At 44.5% G+C, this 24049-nt stretch overlaps 1 protein-coding gene across 13 annotated transcripts in view; it reads left to right on the top strand.

Annotated features, from left to right (window-relative positions):
* The window catches only part of FUT8 (fucosyltransferase 8), a 367612-nt gene that overhangs the window by 318814 nt on the left and 24749 nt on the right, over positions 1 to 24049 (top strand). For 11 of the 13 annotated variants that reach the window (XM_081509992.1, XM_081509994.1, XM_081509990.1 and 8 more), the window contains one exon: positions 8439 to 8950. In XM_081509992.1, coding sequence (XP_081366118.1) covers positions 8439 to 8591 — 153 coding nt within the window. In that variant the 3' untranslated portion in view covers positions 8592 to 8950. Of the gene's footprint in view, positions 1 to 8438; positions 8951 to 24049 lie in introns of those variants that run through there. The other 2 variants (XR_014059426.1, XR_014059425.1) reach the window with 1 other exon arrangement.

A 24049-nucleotide genomic window follows, 5' to 3' on the forward strand; every position in this document is an offset into this window, starting at 1 on the left:
TTTTTTTTCCATTATGGTTTATCACAGCATACTGAATATAGTGCCCTGTGATATATAGTAGGACCTTGTTGTTTATCCAACCTATATGTATTAGTTTGCATCACTAATCCCAATCCTAGTCATTCCCTCCCTAACACCTCCCTTTCCTTGGCAACCACAAGTCTGTTCTCTATGACATTACATTTTTAAAAGTTTTTATTGGAGTATAGTTGCTTTACAGTGTTGTGCTAGTTTTTACTGTACACTCAGGACTCTACTCAATAGGATTCCATTTTTATAAAAATAACTATACCAGTGAAAGACTTTACACCAGAATTTTAACAGTAGTTATCTCTAAATGTAGTTGGGATTACAGCTAGGGATTTTTTGTTTGTTTTTCACGTGTGTGTAAATTTCTCAGACTATCTGCATTGAGTATGTATTACTTTTACAAATTAAAAATACATGTAAAAATAAAAAGTAGGATTCAAAAACAGTGAGAGAAATAAGTTAGACGATACTTGCAAAGTTCCTGATACACTTTCAACAAATGATAGTTCCCTCTCCCATTCACTTAAGAATGGTGTTACTTTTATATTTTTGAATATATAATAGTCACATCCAAAAATGTAAATTCTTCCTCCTTCATCAGACATCCAGCCACTCACTGCCTTTTCCTATGGGAAATCAACATTATTTGGTTTGTTCCATATCTTATAGAGAAAATGTATGCTTTATTAGCAAGCATATAAAATTATCCATTCTTTTCACTCCTTCTTTATACAAATAGATTATACAACTTTATGCCCCTTTGTATTTTTATTTTCCTTTTATTGATGACCTTTCCATATCAAATATACAGACAATACAATAATTGGTAACTGTACTATCCTTTATTTAACCAGTTCCCCATTGGTTAACATTAAACTTGGTGATGCCTTCTGAAGGTGGCCTTGGATAGAACAGCCTGCACCTTAAGAATGACCTTAATGCCCCTGGTGTCTTCTGCCCTTGCAATCATCATCTTCTCCCTAAATTACTCTCACATCTTGCTCCCAGCTTCTGAGGCCGAGGGGCTTCAGGAGACCCTGTACTAGTCATAATCTTTTTACCTATTTCTTTTTTTGGCTGTGACTGAATCAGGCATGGTACTGAAGATATTCTTGTCCAGGATCTCAGAAATGATGATAAGCCATGTGCCATGTTTTAAATAACCTGGCCTGTCTCTGAGACTCTCTGTACCACTGTTGACTTCCACACCATCTCCCACACTCAGTCTTATTTCAGGAAATCAACCCTGAATACTCATTGGAAGGACTGGTGCTGAAGAAGCTGAAGCTCCAATACTTTGGCCACCAAATAGGAAGAGCTGACTCTCTGGAAAAGATCCTGATGCTGGGAAAGATTGAGGGCAAGAGGAGAAGGTGGCGACAGAGGATGAGATGGCTGGATGGCATCACTGACTCAAATGGACATGAGTTTGAGCAAACTCCGGGAGATAGTGAGGACAGTGAAGCCCGGCGTGCTACAGTCCATGGGTTCACAAAAAGCCAGACACAACTGAGCGACTGAACAACAACAAGCCTGTTAATTTCCACCCCATCTCCCACTCTCAGTCTTACTTCTGGAGAAGTCAGTGGCCCGATCTCCCGCATCATTATTTTCCTCGTCCTCTTTATTGAGGACCTGGAAATAGGACTGTGGTGTTGCCACCTAACCTCACACCCTGGATGACAAATGGAGCGTAGTGACAATGAGGCACCAGGCCAGGAGTGCCGTGGTGACTCAAGGGGGTGGTAGCTGGATCTATGAGCCCTGTCAGATAATTAGGAATGTGGACCCATGGGGTTAAGTGAGGAGGGTTTAGCCTATGGTAGGACTTCTGAATGAGAATCTCTTTGGTGGTGGTTCAGGGGAAGTAGTTAGGATCTAAAAGCCAGTAAGAATGGTTTAATCCCCATCCTTACATGAAGTCTATATATTTTTAAAAAAGATCTTTTAGGTCATTGGTTAATTTCTTAATTATACTCATATTGATTGAATATCGATTGCATGCAAAGCACCCTATTAGATGGTTCTACAGTCTCTGTTCTGTTTTGTTTTGGTTCTCATTGTACACGTTGTGATTTTTCCTCTTTTGCTGGAGTCACTAAGACATGCTGTCCCTTTCTTTCGTGTTGCCATGAACTTTTGTGGTCTTTCAAGGCCTATGAGTTTATTTTTCCCCTGGGGCTCTGAAAGCAGAGTGTAAGTCCTTGAAAGTCAGTTTCAATCAGGGCAGTCACAGAAGTAGACCTCTGACTAGGATGGCATGGAGAATGTGTGTAATCAATGTCGTCTAAACTGAACCGATCAGGGTCAGTGAAAGCCCTTCTGCAGAGCCACACCGGGTACAATGTGCCCTCACTCACTGGAGATAATGGCCTTGGGAACAATTATCAGCCTAATTTCTTTTTACATCAATGTAGATTTGATGTCCAATAATATATGTGTTGTAGCTTTAATGGTCTTTTAATGATGAAGAGGATCAAAAGTATTTTAGATCTGAACCTGCATCATTAGTTTCCATTTCAGAAATCCACTGTAATTACTGCAGCTGCTTCTCCAAGCCCTGCCAGAGCACTGAGTTCCTGTGAACGTATCTGCACAGTTCATCACAATCAGCCCTGAGCCAGGTCTGATGCAGATTCGGGGGTGGTGGCGGTTACTGAAGGTGGAAAAGGACAGGGACAGGGTGAGGGAGGGGGAGTGACTGGGGGAAGCAGTGAAGGCCTGTGTCATTCAAGGCCCAGAGGGTCAAGTCTCTCAGAAGAGGGGTTCTCTCCACCCTGGCCCTCTCCTCTCTCCTCACAGAGAATAGCTGACTTACAGGGTGAAATGTAATTTGCTATAAAGCCTTCTTTCTGTTGGGTTTTGCAAGTCATATTGGAAAAAACTAAGTTTTCTTGGTAGTCCTACGTTCTCTCCCATCCCATTTAGGAGGACGTGGTGGGGGCAGGGAAGGGTGTGGGGTGTGTGGTACAGTGTGCCCAGCTGGGGTGGATGAATCTGGACAGGCAGGATTATGGGGAGAGAGCACACAGGGAAGGATCTGAGAGAGACACCTCCTAGGGACAGCAGATGTTCAGGTGGAGTGGCTAGGATGTGGGTTATTCTTGTGAATCTGCCTGCTATTCTCTGTGCCCTGGGAAGATGACCTCTGTGGACTGCATCACCCAGGCTCTCTTGCCCTCTGGCTCGCAACTGGCTTTGACCAGAGGTCTGAGGGTTGAAGGAGAGAGGGATCAGGTTATTTCCTCCTCCATTCCCTTCCTGCTTAGATATTGCACTTCTGGCACTGGTAGCATCCTTCTACAACCATAGCTTCTGCCAGGAAGCCCTTCTTCCATGGCTCCAGCTCTTTTCAGCTCTAATAATATGCTTTCTTCTCCTTGCCCTTGGACTATAAACTTCATAAACAAGGGAGACATAAAATTCCTGTTTTTGCTAGTCCCTGGTTGTGTCAAAATCCCTTATAGATTCTCGTCACCCCATTCACACCTTTGTAAAATAGCACCTTCATTAAATTCAGAATCCCAGTTAGGTGTGCCATCTGTTTCCTACAAGAAACCTGATTGATACAGTGGATGTGTCAGAGACTGACTAAGGCCTGCCCATCCTATTTCCTTTTCCTGAACACATAGGAAGACTACATTTTCCAATCTTACTCGCACCCAGGTTGAGGTTGTGCAACTGGGTTCTGGTCAATGGGATCATGTGTGACACTTCCAAAGAAAGAAAGAAAGAAAGTGAAGTCGCTCAGTTGTGTCTGACTTTTTGCGACCCCATGGATTGTAGCCTACCAGGTTTCTCCGTCCATGGGATTTTCCAGGCAAGAGTACTGGAGTGGGTTGCCATTTCCTTCTCCAGGGGATCTTCCCGACCCAGGGATTGAACCCGAGTCTCCCACATTGTAGGCAGACGCTTTTACCATCTGAGCCACCAGGGAAGCCACTTCCAAGTCTGGCCATAAACCCCTGTGCAATTGTCCCCATCCCCCTCTTCTCCCAAGGTGATATTGGAAGCTGCTTGTTAGAGTGTCTCCCGCTGGAAGTCACTTGGATTCCTAAGTGACTGTTTGGAGAATTGCCCAACTGAAGTCAACTAAATATGAGTGAGAAATAAGCCTTTATTGTGTTGTACCACTGAGGTTTTAAGAGTGGTTTGTTCCCACAATTAAGGTTGATTGCTTTGACTAATTCGGTGGAGGTGTTAAATGAAGAGGCCCCCTAGAATGATGGAGTATTCAAGACATAAGTATAATTTTCTAGATTGGGTGAGACCACAGTGAAGGCTAACAAAGAGAGCAACATTATTGCTTTGTGAAAGGACCAGGGATTTGGATATCCGAGTGGAGTTTAAATCCAGGCTTCACCACTTCCTGCTATGTGATCTTCACTTTACTTTTTAGTTTTCTTACGTGTAAAATGGGGAAAACAGTGCTTATCTCACAAGGTTCTTTTGCGGATAGGTGACTTATTGTTGGAGAAGGCAATGGCACCCCACTCCAGTACTCTTGCCTGGAAAATCCCATGGACGGAGAAGCCTGGTAGGCTACAGTCCATAGGGTCGCTAAGAGTCGGACACGACTGAGCGACTTCACTTTCACTTTTCCCTTTCATGCACTGGAGAAGGAAATGGCAACCCACTCCAGTATTCTTGCCTGGAGAATCCCAGGGACGGCGGAGCCTGGTGGGCTGCCGTCTATGGGGTCGCACAGAGTCGGACACGACTGAAGCGACTTAGCAGACTTATTGTTATAAGACATAGTTGATAACAATACATTTCCCTCTTTTTCCGCTCTTGACTGTAAATTCTAAATCCAGTGCCTCCGGTGATTGGTAATTTTGACTTTGTGGTCATCTGGTTCCTAATTTCTAATGGCAGAGGACAATTATCCTGAGTATACTGTTAAGTGGTTTGAATATTGACAAGTACAGAGGGATTCCCTTTTAGGCATTAAGTCTTTCAGTTCTCTGCCCTCCAGGGCCCCATCTTAAAATCTGCAGGCCACCTAACACATGTGCCAAGTCAGCAAAATTGAGACTTCAGAGTCCCAGTGAAGGACTTTTGAATGAGTATGAATCCTGGGACTAAAGTGTCTTTGGAAAAGGAAAGAGAAAGGAATCCCCACAGAAATTTTTTCAGCTTCATGAGAGCTTCTCTGCTCATCCATCAATCCATTCATCTATCCAACAAATAATTGTTTAGTGCCTACCCTATGTGAGAAACACTTCTAGGCCCTATAGTAGATACAAAGATGCATTAGACACATCCTGCTCTGAAGAGCTGAAATTCTTGCAGAAGATAATTTATCTTCATAAAATAACTACAAGACAGATCAGGATGTGATAAGCATGGAAGGCAAGTTCCAAGTTCTATGGACTTCAAAGGAAGTTAACCCCTCTTCTGCCTGGAGGGATCGGGGAACATTTGAGTAAATTTTGAAAGCAGGGCAGGATTTGAACATATGGACATGAGAGGAGGGTCAGACATTGGAAAGCGGAAGAGACCGTGGGGAAATCACCACTTGGGATTGAAGTGAGCTGGATAATAGTCTGGCTGGAATATAACTGCCAAAAGCAGAGTTGGAGGAAACAATTTTAGAAATGTCACCTGAAAACAGATTGTGCAGAGCCTGAAGTTTAGGCCAAAAGGCTTGTGATGAGGACAGAGAAAGGTCATCAAAGGTTTCTGAGCACCGGGGTGGCGTGTGCCCTGGGAAGGTCAGTTGAGAAGCTGTGTTCAACACCTGTCAGAGACAGCAGGATACAAAGGTGAGGAAGCCAATTGGAAGACCTGCAGTCATCCAGATAAACCTTAATGTGGGACTAAACTAGGTGAGAAGAATATTGGATGGAATCATTCAACATGTATTTATTACGTATCTATTAACCATCTGTCAGTCACTGTGGGGGGATGAAAACTCCTGAGAAACACAAATATTCCTCCTAGGTGTTGGAATATGACTTGAGGGATGAATCAGTCAAGGAAAGCTTGTCCTTGCTAAACTCTCCCCCTTATGAACACACAGCATAAGTTAGTTTACTCCCCAAGCCAACCCCTACTCTGTACCCCAACACTTCAATCCCAACAGCAATAAAGTGTAAAATTCTAAGTTAAGGTGTGGTTGGCTGTCCATCTTTACTTAACAGACATTACATGGCACTTACTGTGTGTCATATAGTATTTTAAAAGCTTTATAAATACTGCATACTTTTACCCTCAAAACAATCTCATGAAATAGGTACTATTACCATTCCCACTTTGTGAATGAGGACACTGAAGCCCAGAGACGAAATTATTTTCTCAAAATCATGTAGCTACTGAGTAGCAGACCTACGATTTAGAAACTCAAAAATCAGGCTCCAGAACCCTTATGCTTAGCCATTACATTATACTGCTTCCCTGTATCACTGCTTTCTCTTGCCCACCTGTAATTGAACCATGGCCAGAAGGGAATTGCTCTTCAGGAGGCCCAGCGCGCTGCAGTCCATGGGGTCGCAAAGAGTCGGACACAACTGAGTGACTGAACTGAACTCGGGCCTTATCCAGCCTCTCTGAATCAGTACTATCTTCATGGCTTATAGGGCTGTCCAAGGTCACAGTCAGAGCTAGAGTCTGCTCACTGATCTCTGCTGTAGCCATAGCTACAGTCCACGCTTTCACTGCCTGCCCTGCTAGGTAACCAAGAAGGTGAGTGGGGCAAATCAATGGTTTGGTGAGGGACAGGAAGTCCTGACCCTACAGGATCGTTGACCCTCTTTTCAGAGCTGTCCAGTTGTGCTGCCGCTCAGCTTGCCTCTCGGGATGAGGCAGATACCATGGAGGGGCTTAGAGCCCGGGTTCTGACGTTTACTCCCCGTGGACACTCAGCCAAGTTATTTAACTTCTCCAAGCATCAGTTTCCCCATCCATAAAACGAGGGGAATAATATCATGATAAAGTTGCGATAAATAGGAAATGACACTTTCTATAAAGCCCTAATAAACACAGTGTCTGACATAGAGCAAGTGCTCAGGAAATGTTAGCTGTTGTTATCTCATCCAGGTAAGAACAAACTCTTCACCTGATCCTGGATACTGGACTCAGAAGTATTCAGAGGCCCCAGGAGGGCTTTTAATACCCTTATTCAAGAAAAGTACTAAAATATCCCAATAGCCTTTTGGGATAGAGGAACAAGCAATTTGGGGCCCTGCCACATAGATATGTATATTATTATTATTACTTTACATTGTACACTGGATTGCAAGGCAGTATTGAATCATGGTTAAGCCACCGGATTCTGGAACCAGACAGCCTGGAAATAAATCTTAGTTCTGCCATTTAGCAGCTATGTGACCTCAGGCAAGTTCACATGCTTGAGCTTCAGTTCCATTGTCTGCCAAGTGAGAGGATGATGCTCTCCTCCTCAGAGGATTGTTGGAGGACAAAATGAGTTAGTATATGTAAAGTCTTACAACAGTGCTTGGCACATTATAGGTACTCAGTAAGGATGGGCTGTTACCAAAGCATCCTTTGGATTAAACTAGTAAATTCCTTTTCTTTTAGAAAAGAAGGCTGGGGCAGATTTTTTCTTCTTTAGTGGAGAGAGATAACCCACAAAATAAAGGAAAGGAGATAAAACCAGGCCTTGGAGGTGAGAAGTTTTCCCCTATCCCATACCTGGGAGATGGGGGGGATCCATGCCATCCGAGACTCTGGATCCAAACATGAGCCTGGCATAAGGACCAGGAGGGACCTCAGGCATCCACATTGAGTTGGGGGCCCCCGGAAAGGCCACGGTAAAGAGGGAGGTTGTGATTCTTTTATCTGAGGCTTCTTGGGGCATCAGTGAGTTGCCACATCTAGGTCTTCCTTGGAGACAACTGGGAGTCTTTGAGTCACTGGCCTTCCCTTCAGCTTGATGCTGAGATTGGAGGCCTCATTACACAGGTCTTTCCACTCAGGCCAGTAAGGCCTTCCTTTGCCCTCTCAAAGACACTTATACAAGACAAAGTGGGAGATGAGACACACATGAGAAGACCACTGATGATCCATGGACGTATATGCTCTGTGATAGGGAGGGACTGCGTGATCAGGAAAGCTTGGCTTTAGTTCCAGATCTGCCCCTAACTAGCTGGTATACCTTAGGTAAGTCGTTTCATCTTTCTGGGCTTCAGTTTCCTCATCTGTGGAATGCGCTCATCCCAACCCCCAACACACTGAATGATCTCTGAAAAGCATTCTCCCAGCTCTGTGAGCCCATAAGTGTTCAGATGATAATTCCATTAGCAGCTCAGAAGAGGGACAGATAAGTTGGGGGTGAAGTGGTCAAAGAAGCTTTCATGGAAGAGGTGAGCCTGGGAAGGATGTTCTCTTCTTGTTCTCACGACTCTAACCCCCATCCTGACAGCTGGTGACCTTTCTCGATTCATCAGGGTGGAAGAATTTCTTACCAAGGGGTCTCAGCCCCTCTTCTCGCCCCGAGACGTGACACAACTGCATCAAGGAACCAGCAGAGTCTCCAGCCCAGGAGTGCGCTGACGGAAACAGCACCACCTCGAGGCCACCTGGGACAGTCTCCTCTGTAGTCTGAGGAATTGCTTTCCGTGTGTCTCCTGATGCTCATTCATGCGTAGGTTGCAGGGGGTGAGTGTATCCCTGGATCTGGCATCCCCCCTTATCATCCTTCCCACGAAGACCACCAAGGAAGCTGTCCTGGACACATGCTTAGAAAGAAATCTGCCCCTTTGCATCCCATCCCCTAAAAGGGCGCTACTGACCTCCCTGCCAAATCCAGTTTAATGACACAAAAGACCCTGGCTCTCTTTCTAAGCTAATCACATGTCCAAGAAAGGTTAGAAGGAAAGGAGAGAAATCAGATTCCAAGAAAATAGTACTTGTCAGAACCCTGTGGAAAGCGAGTGGGAATTAAACTTCGTGCCATGTACCCTTGCTCTGATCTCGATGCTTCATTCCCAGCTCTTCTTAAGGGCCTTTCTCTACCTGCTTAAAAACTCTACAGTGTGGTTATTTTTCATAACAGGGGCCATCTGACTATTTGCCTGTGTAAGGAAGGTGATATATTTCCCTCTTCTCCTAAAGGAAAAGGAAAGGAAAGTGAAGTCGCTCAGTCATGTCCGACTCTTTGTGACCCCATGGACTGTAGCATACCAGGCTCCTCCGTCCATGGGATTTTCTAGGTGAGGGTACTGGAGTGGGTTGCCATTTCCTTCTCCAGAAGATCTTCCTGACCCAGGGATCGAACCCGGGTCTCCCACATTGCAGGTAGGGGTCAAGCTAATTTGCTCCCACATGAGACAGTCCCAGTGTGCTTGTCATAAACGGCTGAGGGCTCTGATGGATGTCAAGTGGTTGCAATACCTCCTCCAAAGGAAGTGACCAGGGGGCTTGGCTGCCTCAGGATGAGAGGTTGAGTCCAAGTGAAAGTTCCAAGGCCCATGGTAATAGCTGCCCCCTCCACGAACCCTCCTGATTATCATTTCATGGCAACCCCATCCATCCAGTCCTCATGCTTTCCTCAACCTCCAGAGTCACTCGCGAGCAACCCAGCCCCTCAGTTCTCTCAGGCTCCAGACCCCGGAACTGCCCTCAGCTTTTTCTGCCTAGTGACATGGAGGGTTATCATTTCAGGTTGTCGTGTACAGATGATTTTCCAGCATCTCTTCTTCCATTATCATCAGAACAGACTGCAGTAGGGAACAGAGGTTTCCTTCTGGCTCACTAGTTTTTGTTTTGTTTAATTACACTTCAGAGTTAAGATCTTAGTTTCTCCTGTGTCACATTCTTCTCTAAAATGAGAGGTGGTGATGCTGACCAAACGTTGTACCGCCTCAGATGAGTGACGATGCCCTCCTTCTATGATGGAAAACTTTCTCCTCACTTCTTCATTTTTCTGATCCCTCTCGAAGGAAAGAGCCCAGAGTCATGGAATGACATGGCTGGAAGGAACCTTAGAAATCATTCTCTGCTTTTCAAGCTGAGGGAATGAGGTTCAGAGGGTGAAGTGACTTGAATTTTCAGAAAATATGACCTTAGAAATGTGGTTCCCAGTGACCCTGCTCCCCCTTCTCTGTGACCTGGGGAGAGTTACATGCTCTTTATGTTCTGGGGTCTGACTCTGTCATCTTGGAAGGACATCAACCAAACATGGAGGATGTGAAAAAGAGAGTACTATTTCCAACTCAGGGTCCCCTCACCGGCTCCACATACCCTCCACCCCTGGTTCCAGTGCCTTGGGCCTTCTGGGTGTCCCTGTTGACATGCGCTGAATCCAGGCCGACTCTGCTAGACACATCCAGTCTTGCCCCCTCTCTCCCACCTTTATGGAAACCCCAGGTACAGCTAACGGGAAACCCCGAGATAGACACCTGACCCTGGGCAGCCCCATTCATAGACTGGTCATCTGCCCGCGACATGGCCTGGTTCCAGATACCGAAAGTGTGGTTGTTGGCAGTAGATGATGGACTTGGATCCAGGTGGCCATATTGGGCTTTGTGCAGAAATAGTGAGCACCTATTTTTAGTAATAGTAAGCAACTAGTCTTCACCCTAGTTTTTGTTTCGGTTTGGTTTGGTTTTTAAAGAAGTGGGAGAATGGTTTCAATACAGACTCATGGCTGTAAGATCCATGATCCAATGGGAGAAGGGAAGAAGGGTCTAGGCTCTTGTTGATTTCTGGTGTCATAGGCTCTGTTTTACTTATTTCCTACCTTTGGCCAGAATAAAGTTTCAGTCTCCTATCCTCTGTCCTTTATTTTTGTTGGCTTTAGTCCCCTCCAACCACAGAATCCTTAATCAGAACATTATCTCGTACCATACGCATGTGTAGATCTTGTTCCTCAAACCAGGAACAAGCTCTCAAAGCCCAGACATTTACATCTTAGTCTTTTGAAAACCTTTTCCAGTTAACTTGTACATATGACATCTGGTGAAAGGTTGAGCTGAAAGACTTTCTGGGGATCCAGTTCTATAAACCCTTTTAAATATTTACATCAATTTGCCCCGAGGAAGCCTTTTTGAGCCTTCCAACCTAAAGCTACTCAGTATTAACTGTCATTATAGTTTTAAAAGACCCTAATGCTGGGTAGGATTGGGGGCAGGAGGAGAAGGGGACAACAGAGGATGAGATGGTTGGATGGCATCACCGACTCGATGGACATGGGTTTGGGTAGACTCCGGGAGTTGGCGATGGACAGAGAGGCCTGGCGTGCTGCAATTCACGGGGTCGCAAAGAATCGGACACGACTGAGCGACTGAACTGAACTGATAGTTTTAAATGAATTCCAATGGGTGTTATATAGTCCTAATTTCCCCAGCCTCTTCATTGACAGGTGGAGATGGAATTACAGGGATTGTACAGAAGTCACCAGCTCATCTAGCACCTCAGCCTCTGAAAATGCCGCTCTTCAACTTTCCTATCTCCCCACCTAGTCCTCCTGCCAAGCTGCCACCAGAGCCATCTTCCAAGTGCCCATCTTATCACATGATTCACCTGCTCAACACCCATCCTTGGCATGTGCTAATAGTTGCCATTCCTCAGTCATCCCCCACAGGCTTCTCCCTTGTTGGCAGAGCTGACCTCCTGGGAAAGATGCAAAAAGGGCAAATATCCACCCTCCCAGCCTTGCAACTAGAGCACAGGGATATGATCCAGTTCTGATCAACTGGACCTTCTGAAGGTTTCTGAGAAATATGTTCCTCCTTAATATAAAAGACACAAATGGGAGAAACTCCTTTTTGTCTTGTTCTGGATTTTGTGCGTTGAAGCCATGACGCCTGGATCTGGATGTGATCATGGATGGAAGCTGACACAAAGCCATGCCTTGATGAGTTCCTGAAGCTTTCTACTGCTGGACTTTGTATTATACAAGAAAATTAAATTTCCTCATCATTCAAGCCACATTTAGATGGACCTATTTTTGTTACAGGCAAAAGTGACCTAAGACATGGCCTACAGATCTCTACAGGAGAAAGTCTAAGCTCCTTAGCATGGGTACATAAGGCTTTCACAAGTGTGCCCTGTGTCCTGTTCCAGAGTCTTTTTTTTTTTCCTGCCAAACCCACCTTCTATTCCCATCCCCTAGCCACACCAAACTATATGGTAAACGGACCGACCTGAACCTGAGCCTAGAATATCTATCCCTGCCCAGGTTAAAGCTTATCCATATTCAAGACCCAATTCAAGCTTCTCTTGATCCTTCACACATTTCATGCAGTGGAATGTCCCCTCTTTTGTGCTCACAATAGTACTTGTAACACCTAGTTTTCTTTGGTTGGTTTTATGACTGACACTCCTTCCAGCTATAGGTTCTTTGGGGACAAGGCTCTGTATTTTTTTCAGCTTTGTATGCTGAAAGTGCAAGTGCTTAATAAATGTCTTCTTAGTAAACAATTGAATGAGTGATTAAATTAGTTGAGCCTAGTTCTCAACTTTCCCTGATTAACTGAATAATTTTCGAGTTTTGTTTTTGTTTGTTTTTCACTGTGTGAGTCTGTCAGCCTGTTTTAGACCAGAGCTGCTCACACTTTCATGTGCCGAGGAATCTGTGAGTACACAGATCGTGATTCAGCAAGTCTGTGTGGAGCCTGGCACTCTGCATTCCTAAGCAGCTCCCAGGTGATGCTCATGCTGCTCGTCCATGGAGCATATCTGACACAGCAAAGTCATCAGGACAGTAGGGTCCTCGAGAGCAGATGTTGCCCTGTCCTTAAGGGGACAAAGTCCTAAAACACAAGTGGAGACTTCCTGAAAGTGACAATCGGATGGCGAGGAACATGCTTGGTATCATCACTTCTGTTCAGCAGCTCTGGTCCCCTCCTCTGAGTCATCTTCTTCAGTGACGGGCTGAGCTTTTCTGAAGCTCTGATCTCTCATTTTCTCCAGCGGGAGTCTAACCTAAGCCACAAACACTGCTCCCTCCATACCTCTGTGCGAGTTGTCAGGAGCTCACGTGAGCTGGGAGAGAGCATTGAGCTGTGCCAGGTGTCCCAGCAGCTGATTACAGCAACAAGTCAGAACTGAAAGAGTGATGCTGTTAATCACTTACTGCAATGTAATAAGCAAGGGTCTAAAGCTGGATGCCAGCTTCTCCTGCTCCCATTTCCCCTGTGGAGGGGCACACTAGCCCAGGGTCGGGTGGATCAGCGTAGCTGATGAGGGAGCTCCAAGCATATGAGACTTCAGTTTTGTGCATCCTGAGGCTGGGGAAGTGGGAAAGGGTGAGGAGTGGAAAAGTACTGGGTCCTGAGTCTGACCTGGTTTCCCCTTCCTTCCCCACTCCTACCCCTACAAGGAAGTCTCAGCAGAGTCAGGCACCTGAAAAGGACCTCTGCTCAAGACCTCAGATGGAGAGACCTAGAAAGGAAGGTGCCTCTGAGTTAGGAATATAAATACGCGAAAAGCATGACCTGCATGGGGGAGGGGAGGCCTGAGTCCTTGACTGCAGCTCCCTCCAGAGACTAGGATGACATAGGCTGTGCTCCAAGGCCACAGTGGGGAGGGCAGCTCTCCCTAGGCCTGCCAGGCAAAGCTTTTCAACTTGCCTATGGTTGGGTTTAAAAACTCACCCAATCACACCTAGATTTTTAACCAGGAGCTAGACTCTTCAGTAGTTTTTCTCCCTAAAGTGTTCACTTGAAATTCACTCGTATTGATTCCTCCTCTGCCTACCTGTCTCTGTCCCTCTCTCCCTACCTCCTTTGCCGCCACAGGCACTACCCCCTGCCACCCTACTCACGTTTCTCAGCTGTATGAGTTCCCCATTATTGCACAACAAATTACCCTCAAAACTTAGTGGCTTAAAACAACAAACATTTATTAGCTCAGTTTCTGTAAGTCAGAAATCAAGGTGGGGCTTACATACATACCTCTGGCTCAAGGCCTTTCATAAGGTTGAAAACCATCAGCCGGGGCTGCAAGTTTCATCTCAGCTAATGGGACCATGTCCAAGCTAACTCACATGGGCATTGGCAGCGTTTGGTCCTTGTTAGTCATTAGCAAGAGGCCTTCTTAAGCTCCTTGCCATGTAAGCCTGTCCTTAGGGCATCTTACAACATGGCAACTGGTTTCCCTGTGGGCAAGTGAGCAAGTGAGACAGCGACCAAGATGGAAGGTACAGTCTTTTTATAACATAATGTCAGAAGTGGCATCCCATTAACTTCTGCTTTTTAGAACCAAGTCATTAAGCCCAAACAAAGGCCAGAAGCAGAGATGTAATAAAGCATTTGGACAGTAACTTGAAGTAGACGATTTATGTGGCAAAAACAGAGCTATATTCAGCAACATGGAACTGAACATTATTTTTCATACAAAGTTAAAAGCACATTGTATTTCCTTCCTGACCACTTAGCCGGTCCCCATCTCTTCGAGAGAGACAAGCTTCATCTAAATTATTTTATCTGATTGATGATTGTCATTTATAACTTGATTGCTACTTCTGTCTCGGGTATTCCTTTGGAAAAGGTGTATGGATTTGTTACGTATTCTAGTGTATTGTCTATAGATTATAAGATTAAGTCAAGCATGTATCTGCTGATGCTTTTGAAGTTGACCTGTCTTTATACTTAGAAATGTCTCTTAATAGTAAGCTTCCCTGGTAGCTTAGATGATATAGAATCTGCCAGCAATGCAGGAGACCAGTATTTGATCCCTGGGTCTGGAAGATCTCCTGGAGAAGGAAATGACAACCCACTCCAGTAGTCTTGCTTGGAGAATTCCATGGACAGAGGAGCCTGGCAAGCTATAGTCCGTGGGGTGGCAGAGAGTCAGACATGACTGACTATTATCACTGATTAAGCCCAGCATACATAGGAAGGGGAGACCAAGGGTCTGTATACAAGGAGGAGTAGGGGGATATTGGGGCCATATTAGAGGCTGCCTGCCCCCCAAATCCAGCCAACCTCTCACGTCTTTCCTAACCACTCCTTAAGCACACTCTAGAGTCGGTTTTCCCTATAATGAACCTTTTGATTTTACCCTATTCTGTACACCTGTCTTATCACCCAAGTGTTTGAGGCTTCTCTTCTTTATAGAATTCTGATTCCCTAGGGGCAAAGACCACCAGTTCTTGTTCCCTACTTCTCTTATAAGCCCTGCTGTACCCATCCCCAGGACTAGAGCTATAATACATATTTGTTGATTATGATCAACTCTCACCTTCAACTTATTTAAACTTTTTCTCTTTCAGCCCAGCTTTCTGAGGCTCTGGGATTTCTGTGGGAGACTTTCTATTCAGAGTCTTTTCCTGCTGAGCAAACAGACCTTGTCTGGGTCAATAATCCTTGCTGGGAGGGTGAGGCAAGGTTACTGTTTATACTATAAAGCTGACTTCTAATGTCTTTAATGTTGGAATTCAGCTATTGAGAGAACCAGGAAAGGTTTGGAGCCCTTTAGAGCTGAAAAAAAATGAAACACAAGAGATCTAGCACTTATGTATACATACTTATGCTGAGTAGCTCATTTAATCCTCCCAAGATGAAGTGGAGCTTATCACCCCCTACTTTGCAAACATGAAGCTTGGGGCCCCACAGTTAGCAAGAAGCAGAGCCAGACTCTGAACCCAAACCAGGGACTCTCAGCCCTGCCTTATGCTCCCGGGTGTGACTTTCAGAGTAATTTACTCTCAAATCAGGGCCCTTCCTGCTAGAGCTCTTGCAGTGTCCAGCCCCATTCTCTATGATTTCTGTAGCCCTTATATATGTCCCAAGATGTTAGGATCTTATCTTCTGATTAGTGAATTCTTCCTTCTCTAGAGGAGGAGTGGCCAGAGGTCTTCCATACTCACTCCCAAAGGCCAGACAGACCACAATACCCGCCCAGCCAATGTGGCTGACCCCCAGGAATGGAGGGTGGGGTCAGCGGGGAGAAGCTGGGTCAGGTGAAGTGTGGCAAAGAGATCTTGTGAGAAGCTCTGACATCCCAGGAAGAGAAGGTCACTTGAAGTGAATGTATGTGAGCAGATTTGTCTGTTCTTTTCCGAGAGGTCCTGCAGTGGCCTCAGCCCCCTGAGTGGGCCTCTTGGTGGGTATAGTAGCACAGGGGACACAGAGCAGATCTGAGACTATTGTCTTTTGAAAGGACTGCTCGTAAGCCTGACACTGGGAACTTGACTCTCAGGAGGGTTCCTACCACCCTGCCTGATGAGAGAGGCTTGCTGCGTCCATCTGTGCAAACAATGGGGTTCACACTCAACAACTGCTTTCCTTCTGGGAGTCTGGTATTTGTAGCCATGGTAGGCAGAGTGTGCCTACATGACCAGTCCCCCAGTAAAACTGGGGCCCTGAGTGTCTATCGAGCTTGCCTGGGTGGCACTGAACCATACGAGTTGTCATGATTTGCTGCTGGAGGAACTGTGTCCTGCATGACTCCCAAGAAACGGTTTTTGGAAGCTTGTGCCTTTTCTTGATTTTACCTTGTATCTTTCCACTGTAACAAACCTCAGCCATGAACCACATGAGTCTTCCCAGAAAACACTGAACATGGGGTGGTCTTGGAGACCCTGACTTCCTAGGGAAGGAGGAAGAGGGGGTAGGAGTTGGGGTGAAAGCTGGCAAATTGCTAAATGCCCACAAATTCTCTTAACTTCACAAATGCCCAAACTTCTGCCTCCAGAACTTCCCCTCACCATCTTGTGGTCTCTAATTTTCTCCTTTCCCTCATTGAACAGTCTTGTTATTCAAAATAAATGCTGGAGGCTCTCCCCCATGACTCAGCTTAGTCTGAGCTCTGAAATGGGAGAATGAGGCCAGGGCTTAGTAATGAGAAATTCTTGAATCCATTAATTAACAAGTAAAATGATAATAAGATGCCTGGAGTTGCGTCACTTAAAATTCTTGTCTTCTGTAGAATATCTGAGATGGCCTCCTTCTTTCTTAGAATGTAGGTGGGTGTCACCTGGAGGGTGTCACAGAGCAGAAAGAGTGTCAGAATACCCGCAGCCTCCCACAGGTCCCCCAGGCCACGTGCTTCTGAGGTGGCTGGGAATGTGACTCCTGTGGGGCTTCCTCTGGGGGGGGCGGTGGGCAGGGTGGGAGCAGGGCTGGATGCAGGGATGGTTAGAAACCTTTTTCACTTTGAATTTCAATTCTGGCGCAGGGGGACTGGGAGTCACAGGATGGTTTTCAACAGAGGGAGGGCTGAGATCTCAAGTATCTTTTCTAGTTCAAAGACTATGCATACGAACACCTCAAAGTCTCCAACCATCCCTGAAGGAATACAGTGCCATTTTGAAGAAATTGGTGCCATTATTTTATGTCCCTTTATTGTAATTTCTGGGAGCTGAGTGTCATGAAATCATCATCAAGGATCCTGCCTGGCTTGACCCTCTTCATTCCTCCCCTTCCTCCTTGCTTTTTCTTTAAGAAATAGAGGTCTAGCCTGGGATGAAAAAGCAGAGTTCGCAATTCTTCGCTGCGGTATTGTCATTCAAATTAATTCATGGAGTGAATGGGCTTATGATTTGCATTTAGAAGAAAATTGCTATTTGAGTTTTTAACTAGAACAATTGGCTGGTAAATCAACAGGGCTCATCATACAATTCTCCATTTCTCAGTGGGATAGAACCTCCGGGCTCAGCCAGGCTGCTGGGGAGCACCTCACCTTCCACTCAGACACTGACCTCCTGTGATTAAGCCACGTTCACCCTCTAAGCAAAGGTGTAGAATTGGTAGATTAATCATGCCATTGTGAAATACGAATGCCGTTAAAGCAATTCGAAAATGATGAAATAAAAATCTTTCAAGAATTTAAAGCTAAACTCAACATTTGCAATAGAATCTTCTTCCTCTGATACCAAGTGACTTTCCCAGATAAATTTCATAAATATTTTATTGTGTGCCTACTATGTGCCAGGCAGCATTCTAAGCTCTTTGCCTGTGTTATTTAATTCTCACAGCAACCCTCTCTTTAATAGAGACTATTATGACTCCCACATGATGGTTAATTTTATGTCAACTTGACTGGACCAGTGATACCTGGATAGTTGGTTAGCATTATTTCTGATATGTCGATAAGACTGTTTCTGAATGATGTTAACATTTGAATTGGTAGACTGAGCAAAGCAGATTGCCCTCCCCAGTGTTGGTGGGCCTCACTTAATCAACTGAAGGACTGAATAGAATAAAGGCTGAGTAAGAAGGAATTCTCTCTATCTACTTAACAGTCTTTGAGCTGGGGCATCCATTTTCTCCTGCCTTTGGACTTAGACCCAGACTGGACCTTACACCACTGACTTTCCTGTGTCTCCAGCTTGCTGACTGCAGATCTTGAAACTTCTCAACCTCCGTGATTGTATGAGCCAATTCTTCATAGGAAATCAATCAATCTTTCTATTTTTCTTTCTTTGAAAAATATATGTATCTCTGAAAAACATATGTCTTGTGGGTTCTATTTCTCTAGAGAACTCAGACTAACACACCCCACTTCACAGAAGTGGGTTCTAAGGCACAGAGCCAAGATTTACAGAGCTATGGTCAGAGCTGTGGTAAGTGGGACAAGACTGACTTCAAAGCTAACCAAATAGTAAAGAAATGCAAATAGAAATGAGAATTTGGCTCTTTAGCCTCTTAAATTAGCAACTATAAAAGACAGTGAAGAAACTGCTATGTGTGAGAGACGGGAAATGGGTATGACTGTGCAGTTTTGCTGGGAGTACCAACTAGTACAACCTTTCCAACGGGAAGCTTGAGGACATCACAATGCAAAATGTCATAAGATGTTCCCCGTCAAAAGTTGGCTCCCCAAATATCACCAACACAGCCTGCTGCTAAGACACAGCTGAGTTTATTGTTTACCACTGTGAAGGAGGCCACTGTCTTGAAAATCTTTGGCAATGTCTCAGAAAGGGGAAGTAAAGTCAGAACTTAATGAGAATGAAGTTTAGTTTAAGGTAGGTCTTTCAGTGGAGGATGGGGAGGGAGATGACACTTAATTGGGATTGGGTCAGAACCACACCACAACCATCCAGGGTGGGTAAAAACAGCAAGAATAATGTCAGGGCACTCTCTGACTATTGACATTCTTTATTTATTTTAAAAAATATTTATTTATTTATCTGGCTGTGTTGGGTCTTAGCTGTGGCATGCAGACATATGGGATCTTAGTTCCCCAACCAGGGATCAAACCCATCCCCCCTGCACAGCAGATTCTTAACCACTAGACCATTAGGGAAGTCCCTTGATGTTGTTTATTGAAGAGCTGATGGTCTTTGAGAAGTTCCTATAATGAACAATCAAACCATTAGCTTGTGCAGGACAGTGAGACAAAGTCAAATCTCTGATCCACAGGACAGAGATGGAGTTCACTGCTCATTTTTGTATAAATTATATTGACCTTAAGGTGGATTTTTAAAGACTGATGAAATATAAAGACCTTTAAAATGGGTAATTTTTTATCTCACTTAAACTATTGCTTAAAATTCCTTTAATGGATGTTCATCACAGCATCGTTAACCATAAACAAAGTGAATGTCCAACAACTGGGGAACTGGTTCAATAATGTGTGACACATCAATACAAGGGAAATTGGCTATTCTGCCATTAAAGACATGGCAGACGTAACTAGTATTATTCACCACCCTGCCTACATGTCTTTCTTAAACCTTACAGTTGCCCAGGCTGGCACTGCAGAGAGGTACTCCCTAGGATAATTAGAAAGTGGCAGAGTGAAGACACACAGAAACTTGATGTAGATGGGCTTTGCTCCTACTGTAGGTAGCTTGGTCTAAATGAAGAGAAAGTCCAGTTTTCTGGAGTGTAGGTAATAGAAAGCTCTAGTGTTGGCAGGTGTGGACTCTGACCCCACGCAGCTCCTGGGAAATGAAAGAGCCCCTCACCCACACATCCTGAGCATCCTTTCCCACTCCAGGACCACAGTCCTAGCTCAGTGCCCCTTGCATCAGAACTGTGTCCCTCTCCACTTTGGGTTAGTTGCCTTGACTCAGCACTGTTGAAGCCTATATACTCCTCCTGTATGTTCATCTCTACATGCTTATCACACCATATTGTGATGTGTCTCTTCCTCCATCTTCCATCCTATTGTGAGCTACCTGAGGGCTGTACCTTGCTTATTATTCCTAGTGTCTGACACATGAAGGCACTAATCATTCAAGATATTTTACTGAACAAAGAAATAGATGAATATCTATTGTTAAGTCATTTGAAGTGTTATCTTTTCCTTTCATGACTAGGTCATAAGACCTGTGTATCTTGTGTCAGATTTTTCCTTTATCGAGAGGCTCTGCAAAAGGAGAAGTCACTCTGATAGCAGTCCCCACCCTGCATGAAGAATTGCATATGAAGATCCCCTATGAAGAATTGTCCAAATGGCCCATCTTCCAGACTTTCCATCTCTTTAGGTCCAAAGCCAGCAAGTCTTCTTTGCTTCTTTATTTAAAGCTCAGGGTGGGGGCCTGATATAATGTATGAAAAGATTTTCCTCTAGGTCTGAGATGGGGACAAAGAAAAAGGTTTAGGTAGGTGGTCTGTGACTTCCTTGGTTTCTCTCAGAACCTTGGATCAGATATGGGGTGGCAAATTTGCAAAGAAAAAAAAAAAATTCCAGATGAACCCATACAACTTCAAAGAGAAAAATGTCCCTTGAAGAAAACTGAAAAAGAGTTTTGAAGAAGCATGAAAGTGATGAGGAACCTGGGGGATCAGAGTGTGATTCACTTTGTTCTTGCATAGTCTGGGGATGTGGTGGAGAGGCAATGTTGGGGAAGTAGGAAGTGCTCGGATCCCGTTTCCTTTGCCGCTTTGGAGGAAATTACCTCTACCTTCTAATGAACTACAGCTCCAGGGAATGAAGAGATCAAAACATTGGCCAACGTCACTGGAGAATATAATGCAATCAAAGTGGTTTGGAAAAATGTCTTGTATATCTTTCATTGTCATCCTTGGGGGTTAGATTTATCCTTGTTCCATTTTCTTCTTTGTGGAAAATTTCTCAAAGGGACCCAAGATTGAGTTCTGAGGATTGAGGCTTATTATATAAAAAGGAAAAAGGAAATTAAGATCCCATTTCTCTCTTCATTATTGTGCCCTTTAGGAATTTTTCTTACTGAAGGGGCCTTTCATCTACACCTGCAGAAAATTATAGGGCTAAGCTGCTTTATCATTCTGCTGGGCAGCCTGTCCCATCCCCCTTCCCCTCCTCCATTTTGAAATGGTTTGGTCAGAAGAAATTGGGAAACTACTCCATTTGTCATAGCGAACAGCAGAATTTCTGAAGCTCTCAGAAAACCCTAACCTGATCAACTTTTATAAACAACAGAAATGATGCACAGAATACCAGCGGGCACTGTCAAATGATTTGAATGAGGTAACTGAGTTTAAATTTTCCAAGAAGTAGCCTTTCACTGGCCTTGGCCTCTGCCTCTCCCTACACATTTTGAGAAAGAGTCAGAACGTGAAAATGAGAGGGTCTATATCACTGAGGAAAGCATTCAGCTGCCAGTAAAAGAAAAATCTGACTGTGATGGTTTTAAAAAATGGGGATTATTTTTCTCTCCAACAAGAAATCTGGAAATAGGCCCTTGCTAGTGTTGTTTAGAGGTTTGATGGTGCCAGGGCTAAGACCGTAGGGACCTCTTGGCACTTCTCTCATGGTTGTCACGTGGCTACTCAAGCCATCATACCTCCACGCAAGAAAGGAGGGTAGGAAGGCAGGAGGAACAGAAAGGTGGTACTTTTTTTTTTTAACTGGGGAAAACAGTCACCTTCTAGAAGTTTCTACAGAGATTATTGGCCAGAATGATGGCACACACCAATCCTACATTCAAAGGAGACTGGGAAAAAAGAGACTTTAGCCTTCTTAACTTTGTAGGAGCACCAGTTGGAGAACGTGGCTGGGACTGTGTGTTGGTTCTCCCGCTTTTCAGTTTTCCATGGAGACCCACAGCCTTGGATCTGAGACATTCTTGTCCTCTGTTATGTTTCCCTGCTGTTTTTGCCAGTTCACTTTAGTTAGCACAAACCAGTCAGCTCAGTTTTTAGGCCAGGTGAACTTTATCTAATGGAATTAACAAACATTTCTCTAAATGAGAACAGCACACAGTTGTATAGGGGACAGAGACGTGCAAAGAAGACTGCGTGAGAAAAAAAAAGTGGAGAAAAACTTTGGGGGAGGATATTCTCTGAATGGTTAGACATTGAAACATGTCTGCCTGAAATACTCTTTGTCACTCTCCAAACAGGTGAAAGCCAGTCCTGGTGTGAAACAGACTCAGAAGCTTACAGCTTTGGGGGTGCAGTAGGGAAGAATGTCCCCTAGGGACACAGCAGAGGGGAAATTGGGCTCCTCTTTGAATTATCTGAACTCAGACGCCTCAGAGGCAATTGCTCACGCCTTCAAATTGTTCATTGGAGGGCCCATTGGAGCGTGATGGAAAAAGGACTCCACCAGAGCCCCAGAGAATACTGAGAGTTGTGAGGAGGGTCAGGTAATGTTCCACCTGAATGTGGAGAGGCTGGCTCTCCATCAGAAAGGCTTTGCGGAAGTATGGAGAGTGGGCTGAACAAGCCAGTCATTTTCTCAAATGGGGAGGCCCTCTGGTGCTCTCTCTGCACCTGTGTGTCCATAACTCTGCAACTCAGTGCTTTCCTCAGCACCAGTGACTTCTGCACCCTGATGGTCAGAATTGTCCATCACCATAGCAACCTCAAGAATGGCTCCAAATGAGATCTCTTTGATCTTTGAGGATGCAGGTGTGCTTCTCTTTTCTTCTCTTTTCCTTTCCTTTCCATTCCCTTCTTTTCTTTTCTTCTTTTCTCCATGAGGCAGGGTAGGGCAGTGGTGAAATGATGATAAAAGATGAACCTGGAATTAGTTGTTGAATTTGCCCACTCCCACAAGAAACGGCACATGCCTCGAGGCAGAGGTGAACAGATGGTGTGTGACTGATGGTAACTGGTATTATCAGCCTCTTGAAGCATCTGCCCTCACACAGATTCTCAGACCCTCTCAAAAGGAAGAGGGGATTTGCACTATGGCAACAGGAAATAAGAGAAATGGGATTGCTCTCATAGGTAGAATTTTGATACATAAACAAGAAAATAAGAATTATGTTTTTCTGTTATCGCTCTCTCTTGTGCTTCCTTGTTTTTTCAGAAACAATCTGGTTTATGTGGAAAGATTCAACAATTCGATAAATTCAGCAAGCTTTTATGGAGTGTCTTCTCTTTATTTTTATTTTATCTTTTATAACTCACCTCTTCCAACAGGAATTCCAGATAGCTTACAATCAAGGGCATAAAAGATGAGACTAATAAAATAGAAAACCAAGACCAAAGAAAGAACAAAGCAAACATTCTAATCATGAGTGTTAACATGATGCTAACTGAGGATTCAAATTTAACTTTGAGAATCCTAAACACAAGGACAAAATTTTTAGATTCTTATTGATTTCTCTTGGAAATCAATTTTTGTCTTACTAAATTCTAAGAGAATTCTCTGGGGGGATTTGGATTTAGTTGACATTGAATCACCTATCCTTCCTTCCCCTCCTGTCCTTCTTCATTGTCATTATCACTGAAATTTATTGAGAGCTATCTATTGAGTGAAACTTATTTATTGACACATTGGGTATGCTAGACACTGTTCTAAGCACATCAGATATACCAGCTCATTCTCGAGATAATCCTAGGAAGTGTATGCTAGGGTTATCCTCATGCTAGGTGGGAAAATTAAAACACAGGTGGAGTCTTCCACGTAACAGACTTGGTTCCTGGGCTACTGTTCCTGCCAAGAAGACAGGTTCATCTGCTGAACCTAACACAAGGGTGCCCTTAAGGACCAAGACTAGTTTATGTCGTGGATCCGTTAAACCATCCACATGCCCCCGGAGAGTCCCTTGCTTTCTAAGGGGGAAGAACACAGGGCTTTGCCTCAGTCAAGATGTCCTTGGCTAATGAGCTTGGCTGATGTCCTTGGCTGATGAACTTCCAACATTCTGGTCCCACTGCCAAAGTTGTTCATATTGTGGAAGGAAATGCAAACGGTTGTTTCTGGTCAAGGCCAGTTATGTCTTTTT

This window comes from Giraffa tippelskirchi, chromosome 7, assembly GCF_054371585.1.
Source record: "Giraffa tippelskirchi isolate mGirTip1 chromosome 7, T2T-mGirTip1v1.2.pri, whole genome shotgun sequence".
Lineage (NCBI taxonomy): Eukaryota > Metazoa > Chordata > Mammalia > Artiodactyla > Giraffidae > Giraffa > Giraffa tippelskirchi.